This window comes from Oncorhynchus mykiss, chromosome 18 (assembly GCF_013265735.2).
Source record: "Oncorhynchus mykiss isolate Arlee chromosome 18, USDA_OmykA_1.1, whole genome shotgun sequence".
NCBI lineage: Eukaryota > Metazoa > Chordata > Actinopteri > Salmoniformes > Salmonidae > Oncorhynchus > Oncorhynchus mykiss.
In genome coordinates, this window is record NC_048582.1 from 33,379,808 (window position 1) to 33,390,111 (window position 10,304).

The 10,304-nt window shown below is 41.8% G+C and overlaps 1 protein-coding gene across 1 annotated transcript; it reads left to right on the forward strand.

Annotated features, from left to right (window-relative positions):
- The first annotated feature begins 782 nt into the window (after positions 1–782).
- On the forward strand, positions 783–9,947 carry exosc7 (exosome component 7). Its single transcript, XM_021571673.2, has 8 exons — positions 783–942; positions 1,149–1,250; positions 1,378–1,472; positions 1,589–1,754; positions 5,006–5,076; positions 5,222–5,345; positions 5,511–5,666; positions 9,787–9,947. The coding sequence occupies exons 1-8, from the start codon at positions 886–888 to the stop codon at positions 9,889–9,891; spliced, it is 876 nt and encodes a 291-aa protein (XP_021427348.1). The 5' UTR covers positions 783–885; the 3' UTR covers positions 9,892–9,947.
- Positions 9,948–10,304: the final 357 nt, after the last annotated feature.

Sequence of the window (10,304 nt, forward strand, 5' to 3'; positions counted from 1 at the left end):
AGCAGACTGCTGTTACTTGATTGGCTGAACATCATACACCCAGGGTTGTATTCATGACAGAAACATTTACCATTTAAGAACCAAACAGAGAAAACAGAACGAAACGGGGCGGGATCTACCTGAATTTGTTCAATAGAAACTCTTGTTTGCGTTTTCTGTTTGAAGTAAACGGTTTGCAACAGAATCAGCATAATGATTATACACCCCAGGACTAGCTTTCATGGGCATTAGCCGCTCTAGCATGGTTATGGAAAGTGGTGTTTCATAAGGAAATGACGCCAATTTCCCCTGTTTTTTTCTCACCATTAAATCGAGTTGAGGAGGAAATCGACGCTGTTGCAATCTGAATGGAGAATGTTTTATGTTTGAACGGGGGGGGGGGGGGGGGGGGGGGGGAATACAACTGTAGCCTGCTACATGGACTCCCTTTGGACAGTAAGATGAAATGACTCAATATCGCCATCTGCTGGCCTTTGGGCTATGCATCTAACTCACTTTAAACTCCAACTGCACTACAAAGTAGTCTTTTGCTAAATATCATCCCTTGCCTACTTTTATGTAATAACTATAGCTATTTGTTAAAACATAGCAGTAATCAAATCGATCTTAAAATTGTCTGAGTTTGAATGCATAACAAGCTAAATCATTGACATGTTATCTCAAAGGCAATAAAGTACAAATTCAAACAGTCCAAAAACACACAACATTCCGGGCATTTGAATCGAATGGTAGATCTGTATTGATTTGTACACTGATCCAGCAACAATCTGGATAGTTTCTGCCACTGAGGTACAATAAGAAGCTGAGTTTTATCTGTGCCTTTTTGCCGCTCTTTGATGACGTAAACAGCGGAAGAACACATGTGGTATTTTAGTGCAACGCATCATGGCTACTGTACAAGTCAGTGAGGCTGAAAAGGTGTATATTTTGCATGGTGTACGGGTAGGTGGTATTCTGAAAGATATCGCTACATGCTCTTGTTCAGTTGACCTTTTTGCGTGAATTCATTGTTTTATGGCTAGCTGTCTTTCTTTACCACAGCGAAAGGCATCCTCTTGGCATAGCTAGCTAACAAGCTAACGTTAATGCCAGAATGTGACAAGATGTTGTTCTTATGTTCTATGGTAAAAAAAAAAAATTCTCACCAGGATGACTTACGGGTTGATGGACGAGGATGCGAGGACTACAGACACATGGAGATTGAGACAGACATGGTGTCAAATACAGATGGCTCAGCCAAAGTTACACTGGTAATTTCAATGCTCCTTGCAAAACAATGTTGCACATCAAAAAGCTAACACAGTGGGATCTGACATGTCAGACAGTGAGATCCATGTATCATATCCCTGCATTCAATATATGTCTTGTCTCTTGCAGGGGCATACAGACGTGCTAGTGGGAGTCAAAGCTGAAATGGGAAAGCCAAGGCCCATGGTCCCAGATGAAGGCTACCTGGAGTTTTTTGTTGATTGGTGAGTGCATTGTTGTTTTGCTTGGAGTACAGTATAATTCTGATATGTCGGACACTGGTGGTAGTGTTGTAACAAGTCATTTATGATGAATCGCCCTCTTCTTGTACCCCTCCTAGCTCTGCCAATGCCACACCAGAATTTGAGGGTCGGGGTGGTGATGAGCTGGGCATGGAGTTGAGCAACACCCTGTACAAAGTGTTCAACAACAGATACAGTGTGGACCTGAAAAGCCTCTGCATCAGCCCAGGGGAACACTGCTGGGTGCTCTATGTGGACGTGCTGGTGAGTGACTGACACGGCAACGGGGCCTCAAAGTAGAGGTCTTAACAGGTTCTCAAATGGATCTGTGGCTTTCCCACCCGACGTGATATGCATCAATGAATTATAAAACAAAACATTGGACCCAAGGACAGTCAGACCCGTTCCGAAAAGGCCTGTGTACAAAACACACCCAGATCTGAGTAGAAAGGGAGAGAAAGAAACCTCCGACCTGGTGCTACCATCACCCTCAACAAAAGAACGGTATTGGCCAAATGATCCACAGTTACATGTCCTTAACTGCCTATAACAAATGACCAAAAAACTATTTGTTTCGACGTGTAGCATATTCAAAACTTCATAGCCTGTTGTTTTATTGGTTTTTACTTTCCTAAAACAATAATTGGCGACCTCACGGTTCAGATGCTTTAGGGCATTGCTTGCATTTAGGATATTGATATATATTTTTTTAATTAAAAAAATATGAAAGAGAAGCTTTGGCCTTAGAGAGACCGATGGAGAGAAACCGGCTCCGTGTTCCCAACACCACTGCATTATTTATCCTTGTCAGACAGGCTACTACTGCTATACAGATAAAGGTGTACAGAAGGAGGCAAAATTAGTTAATTTTCAATCAGATTGTTATGTTTTTTAAAATTTTTATAAAGATAAGGATTACATTGTTCGATGAATAAAGGGGGAACTCTGGTAGGCCTAAAATATTCTTCCTCACTGCAAGTTCAACAGCAGGTGTCAATTGAAGCTCTGGTGCCTGGGGCGGACTTAGTGATTTGGAGGCCCCAGGCGAGGGCCAGTCTGATTGTCCAACAAATCACTTCAAAAAAATAGGTCACCTTTACATGTTCATCCAAAATAATTCCAGCATCCGAACAGTGCACTGTGCACCTGCCAGCTTCTCTTCAAATCGCAAGTGGCTGAAACTACTGTATCTCACCGGAGAAAGCACCTGAGCGAGCGAAACGGCGCCCTTCTTTTTGGCCAGACAGCATCGATACATGGGCTACACATGCTTGTCATTTGCCTTGATGATGGTGGCACTATTATCAGCAGCACCTGTCTTTTTACAAAATAAATGTGTATTGTATACCCTTAGAGTCTAAGGGCCCGGGGCTGGGTTTCTCCTAAGCTAGCCTCTTTGACAACCAGGCTTCCTTAATACGGGTAAGCCTGGGGAGGTTTATGGCAGAAAAATTGCTAAAAAGGGTGGAGACGCAGTGTAAATCAGAGACACCCCCCCCCCCCCCCCCCTGCTACATGTCAAACCAATGAAATGCCTTGCTTGGGCGGAGCTCCAATAGTGCTCACTAGATTAGTGTCGTGGGTGCAACAGTGTGCGCAGATTATTTTTTACACTCTATGATGGGAAATCGCTGATTTAAAACCTCAGCAAATGTTGCCTTATGTCGATTTCCACTTCTGACAAGACAGATTTAGATTTTTCCTCTGTGTGTTCTTTCATTTTCTGCAATGTTGCAAACTAGCATACTGAATAACTCTGCAAAATGTCCCTCCCGGTCTGAAAACAGTGTCGAACCTAACACGTAGCACAAACAGGCATGTGGGAGGGGGGGGGGTTTAAAATGTAACATCCAATCAAAATCTTGCTGCTGGGAGCCAACGGACCATTCAAACCGTTTTTGCAATTCTACAGACCTCCCAACGGAGGCGTGACAGCGATGAGATTTTGGAGGTATTGCAACGCGACGCTTCTACTAAGCTAAAATATGGAATTGTTTTAAGATGTTCATATCAAGGATAAGTTGACTATCTGATTTAGAATTTTAGGACTCCTGTAGGTATACTTTTTTTTTAAGGAAACATTGAATTTGGCCTAACTGCCATTAGCCCATAGAAGTACATTGAATAACATATTCATACATGGGGGGGGGACAATCACAAATTTCATCAAAAGGAAGAATGTTTTGAAGTGTCTATCCTATATCTGAGAGAGATATGGGAAAAATGTAACCAGTTTATAATAGCAGTAGGGCACCTCGGGAGTTTGTGGTATATGGCCAATATACCATGGCTAAGGGCTGTATCCAGGCACTCCACGTTGCGTTGTGCTTAAGAACAGCCCTTAGCCGTGGTATATTGGCCATATACCATAGCCCCTCAGGCCTTATTGCTTAAGTAGTGGACACTACAGACGTTTTCATGACAAGACTGAATTTCGAGATGTAGTTCTGCCACCTTCCGCTGCAGATGTGGAATGCCGACATCAGCAGATGCGGTGGATTGAAGTGCAGCCCATGTAAAAATGAAACAAACTCTCTAGCTTTTAACAGACAGATTTTGAGTGTGATTGTTTTGGTTATTTATTGTCTCGAGGAGCATGGGGGTCCACCAAGCGGATAAATTATATATAATGCAGCAGTCAAAAGTTTGGACACCTACTAATTTAAGGGTTTTTCTTTTATTTTGACTGTTTTCTACATTATAGATTAATAGTGAAGACTTTAACTATGAAATAACACATGGAATCATGTAGTAACCAAAAAAGTGTTACGCAAGGTTTTTCCTATTCATGGTTTGAGTGCGAGTAGCCCCTATAACAGGCCTACCAGTAATTATATTTTTATTGCTACAAATACAGCATTACAGTTGGAACTTAATTAGGCTGAAGAAAATGTCTCAGAATGAAATAAAAACACCTATTGCATAGTTAAAGACCTGGTTTAAACCTTCACAAAAGTTTTGAACATGCTAGGCCTATATTGCAGCAATTACCAACAGGCGAGTTCCCACTGTAGGCCTACTGCAAATGACAGCAAAAGGCTAATGATATTTATTTTACAACAGGTCTACTTGAGTAGCGGTGCGTGGGTAAAGTCACTGGGGAAGTCGAGCCAGAAAATGTAAAGGCATATTACAATATGTGTTATGATAATTGCATTGTTTGCTCTATAACCTGTTAGTTCATATACTGTACCTTGTGACCGTGATATATATAGGCCTAAAAAGACAGTGGCAGAATACATTCAACCATACCTTTGTTTCATCACAAAACCTGGAGAGCGACCTCTGTCTAGTGAAGTCCACAAAACAGGAAAGCGAAGAGCTTTGACTAAGCTGAGCGGGAGCTGCCCTCCGTAGGGCTGGGTGGGCCAAGAGACCAGAGGTCCCAGTGTTCGGGTTGGGATGTAGGGTTTGCGCATAGCCTGAAGGTAGGGAGGGACAGTTCCCCTTGCAAAGTGTAATTGGTCTCTTTTATTTGTGTATGTGAAGTCATCACTTTTTATTTTGTTTCTCAGCTCCTGCAGTGTGATGGAAATCTTTTTGATGCCATCTCTGTTGCAATTAAAGCAGCTCTCTTCAATACAAAGTAAGGTGCTAAGCTTCAGTTACCACTTTGCTCATTAAATTGCAATAAATAGATGCTGTGATTTCATAGTCTGTCCTACAGAGCTCAAACAATAGAACATCTAGTCCTGAGTCAAACACTTTCTTCACCTTCCCTCTCCCAACAGAATTCCCAAAGTGCACATCTCTGAGGATGAGGAAGGAGGGAAGGAAATAGAGCTGTCAGACGACCCCTATGACTGCATGCGACTCAATGTGGAGAACGTTCCCTGCATCGTGACCTTGTGCAAGGTGGGTTCGGTCATTCACATGGCAACACCTGCTGAGATGGTATTAGTGTATCAAATCACATCATTTACATGAGTTTAGTTTAGACAATGGATAGTAAAGCTGGATGGTTTTGTCCACAAATGATGGTTATTCACATATTATTTGTGTGTCCTCGTCTCACTCCAGGTGGGCCATAGGCACGTGGTGGACGCCACGCTGCAGGAGAAGGCGTGTTCAGTGGCCAGCCTGATCATCTCTGTCACACACAAGGGGACGGTCACCTGTGTCAGGAAGGTGGGGGGGGGAAGCCTGGACCCAGAGAGCATCTTTGAGATGACAGAGGTGAAATAGGATGCCTGTGCTCTTTTTCATACCATCTGTCCTCACCCAGGCAAACTTATTAGCATAGAATGTTCAGTTGTATCAAATTTGAACCTTATCAGCACATCACAAAGTTGGTTACACAATTACACCTTTTGTGTAGAGGAAATTCATTAAGTGTGTGAATGTACGGTTTATTTTGTTTGTGAATGCACGGTGCATTCGGAAAGTATTCGGACCCCTTCTGTTTTTCCACATTTTGTTACGTTACAGCCTTATTCTAAAATATATTTTTTTTTAAATCAGCAATCTACACACAGTACTCCATAATGACAAAGAGAAAACAGGTTTTTAGACATTCTTGCAAAAAATTAAAATAAATAAGACAAGTATTCAGCCCCTTGCTTGTTCACATAATTATTAAGATCCTTTGCTTTGAGCACTGAAATTGAGCCCAGGTGCATCCATTGATCATCCTTGAGATGTTTCTACAACTTGATTGGACATGATTTGGAAAGGCACACACCTGTCCATATAAGGTCCCACAGTTGACAGTGCATGTCAGAGCAAAAAACCAAGCCATGATGTCAAAGGAATTGTCAGTAGATCTCAGAGACAGGATTGTGTTGATGCACAGATCTGGGGAAGGGTACCAAAACATTTCTGCAGCATTGAAGGTCGCCAAGAACACAGTGGCCTCCATTATTCTTAAATGGAGGAAGTTTGGAACCACCAAGACTCTTCCTAGACGTGGGCACCCGGCCAAACTGAGCAATCGGGGGAGAAGGGCCTTGGTCAGGGAGGTGACCAAGAACCTGATGGTCACTCTGACAGAGCTCCAGAGTTCCTCTGTGGAGATGGGAGAACCTTCCAGAAGGACAACCATTTCTGTAGCACTCCACCAATCAGGCCTTTATGTTAGAGTGGCCAGATGGAACCTCTCCTCAGTAAAAGGCACATGACAGCCCACTTAGAGTTTGACAAAAGGCACATAAAGACTCTCAGATCATGAGAAACAAGATTCTCTGGTCTCATGAATCCAATAGTGAACTCTTTGGCCTGAATGCCAAGCGTCACGTCTGGAGGAAACCTGGCACCATCCCTATGGTGAAGCGTGGTTGCAGCATCATGCCGTGGGGATGTTTTTCAGCGGCAGGGACTCTGGGACTAGTCAGGATTGAGGGAAAGATTAACGGAGCAAAGTACAGAGATCCTTGATGAAAACCTGCTCCAGAGTGCTCAGGACCTCAGACTGGGGCAACTGTTCACTTTCCAACAGGACAACGACCATAAGCACACAGCCAAGACAACGCAGGAGTGGCTTCCGGACAAGTCTCTGAATGTCTTTGAGTGGCCTAGTCATAACCCGGACTTGAACTTGATCTAACATCTCTGGAGAGACGTGAAAATAGCGGTTCAGCGACGTTCCCCATCCAACCTGACAGAGCTTGAGAGGATCTGAAGATCAGAATGGGAGAAACACCCCAAATACTGGTGTGCCAAGCTTGTATCGTCATATCCAATTATACTCGAGGCTGCTAAAGGTGCTTCAACAAAGTACTGAGTAAAGGGTCTGAATACTTATGTAAATATGATATTTCATTTAAAAAAAAGTTTTATATACTAAAGATTTATGCGTGCATACACACACACACTACCATTCAAAAGTTTGGGGTCACTTTGAAATGTCCTTGTTTTTGGAAGAAAATTACTTTTTTTGTCCGTTTTAAAATAACATCAAATTGATCCGAAATACAGTGTAGACATTGTTAATGTTGTAAATGACTATTGTAGCTGGAAACAGCTTTTTTTTTTTTTATAATTTTTTAAAAATATCTACGTACAGAAGCCCATTATCATCAACCATCATTCCTGTGTTCCAATGGCACGTTGTTAGCTAATCCAAGTTTATAATTTAAAAAAATCATTAGCATAACGCTTTTCTGATTGTTAGCACAGCTGAAAAATGATTAAAGAAGCAATAAAACTGGCCTTCTTTAGACTAGTTCAGTATCTGGATCATCAGCATTTGTGCGTTCGATTATAGGCTCAAAATGGCCAGAAACGAATAACTTTCTTCTGAAACTTGTCAGTCTATTTCTTGTTCTGAGAAAGGCTATTCCATGCGGGAAATTGCCAAATAACTGTAGATCTCATACAACGCTGTGTACTACTCCCTTCACAGAACAGTGCAAACTGGCTCTAAACAGAATATAAAGAGTGGGAGGCCCCGGTGCACAACTGAGCAAGAGGACAAGTACATTAGTGTCTAGTTTGAGAAACAGATGCCTCCCAAGTCAACTGGCAGTTTCATTAAATTGTACCCGCAAAACACCAGTCTCAACGTCAACAGTGAAGAGGCGACTCCGGGATGCTGGCCTTCTAGGCAGAGTTGCAAATAAAAAGCCATATCTCAGACTAGCCAATAAAAATAAAAGATTAAGATGGGCAAATGAACACAAACACTGGACTGAGGAACTCTGCCTAGAAGGCCAGCATCCCGGAGTCGCCTCTTCACTGTTGATGTTGAGACTGGTGTTTTGCGGGTACTATTTAATGAAGCCGCCAGTCATTTACAACATTAACAATGTCTACACTATTTCTGATCAATTTGATGTTATTTTAATGGACAAAAACAATAATTTCTAAGTGACCGCAAACTTTTGAACAAACGGTACCAGTCAAAGGTTTGGACACACCAACTCATTCCAGGGTTTTTCTTTATTTTTCAAAATTTTTGTAGAGTAATATTGAAGACATCAAAACTTTGAAATAACACGTATAGAATCATGTAGTAACCAAAAAAGTGTTAAACAAATCAAAATATATTTTGTATTTGAGTTTTGTCAAAGTAGCCACCCTTTGCATTCTCTCAACCAGCTTTACCTGGAATGTTTTTCCAACTGTCTTGAAGGAGTTCTCCAACTCATCCCAAACCATCTCAATTGGGTTGAGGTCAGGTGATCGTGGAGGCCAGGACATCTGATGCAGCACTCATCACTCTCCTTGTTCAAATAGCCATTACACAGCCTGGAGGTGTGTTTGGTCATTGTCCTGTTGAAAAACAAATGATAACGCAAATCAGATGGGATGGCATATTGCTGCAGAATGCTGTGGTAGCCATGCTGGTTAAGTCTGCCTTGAATTCTAAATTAATCACTAACAGTGTCAACAGTAAAGCACCATCACACCTCCTCCTCCTTGCTTTACGGTGGGAACCACACATGTGGATGTCCGCTCACCTACTCTGCCTCCACAAAGACACCGCGGTTGGCACCAAAAATCTCAAATTTGGACTCCTCAGACCAAAGGATAGATTTCCACTGGTTTAATGTCAATTGCTTGTGTTTCTTGGCCCAAGCAAGTCTCTTCTTCTTAGTGGTGGTTTCTTTGCAGCAGTTTGACCATGAAGGCCTGATTTTCACGCAGTCTCCTCTGAACAGTTGATGTTGAGATGTCTGTTACTTGAACTCTGAAGCATTTTTATGGGCTGAAATTTCTGAGGCTGGTAACTCCTAATGAACTTATCCTCTGCAGCAGAGGTAACTCTGGGTCTTCCATTCCTGTGGCGGTCCTCATGAGAGCCAGTTTCATCATAGCGCTTGATGGTTTTTGTAACTGCACTTGAAGAAACTTAAAGTTCTTGACATTTTCTGGTTTGACTGACCTTCATGTCTTAAAGTAATGGACTGTCGTTTCTCTTTGCTTATTTGAGTTATTCTTGCCATAATATGGACTTAGCCCTATTTGGTAAAAGTCCATCTTCCGTATACCCCCTACCTGGTCACAACACAACTGATTGGCTCAAACACATTAAGGAAAGAAATTCCACAAATGTAGTTAAGGAGCACATGTTCATTGAAATGCATTCCAGGTGACTACCTCATGAAGCTGGTTGAGAGAATGCCAAGAGTGTGTAAAGTTGTCATCAAGGCAAAGGGTGGCTGCTTTGAAGAATCTCATTCAAAATATATTTTGATATTTTTAACACTTTGGTTACTACATGATTCTATATGTGTAATTTCATAGTTTTGATGTCTTCACTATTCTACAATGTTTTCTTTTTTATAAAGAAAACCCTTGTATGTGTATATCTATCCAACACAAACATATTCTGATGCTCTGTTGTGTGTCTCTACAGACAGGGAAACGGGTAGGGAAAGCCCTCCACGCCCCCCTCATGGCGCTTCTGCAGGAGGAGGAGAGTCTGGGAAAGAAGAGACAGAAAGTGGGCTTTCTTGGTTAGCATCACTGTTTTTGTAAATGTTTACTATTCTAATAAAGCATTTTATTTGTACAGTCTTTTTCCTTGTCTGTTTTCAGAGAAAAGTATGAAGGGTATTTATTTAAAGACTCATGCAATGTCTTCCTTACATGTCAAAGCAGGGAAATTCTGAATCACCAATACAAATTGTGTATGAGTATTTTGAACAAGGTCTTCCTGGCATTCAAATGGCTCCAATAAAAACTAAAGCCCCTTACCTTTTGAGTCTTCTAGGTTGGCCAGGATTTCACAAATGTTCAGCATTAAGTGAAGTTAATATCAAAAGTGCTTCTACTGTATATCTTTTAAACGGAATGTTTTTCTGTAATTGAGTAGATACAACTCAAAGTCCTACTGTCCTTGCCATGTGTTAGTGTCATCAGAAAAGCACAAAG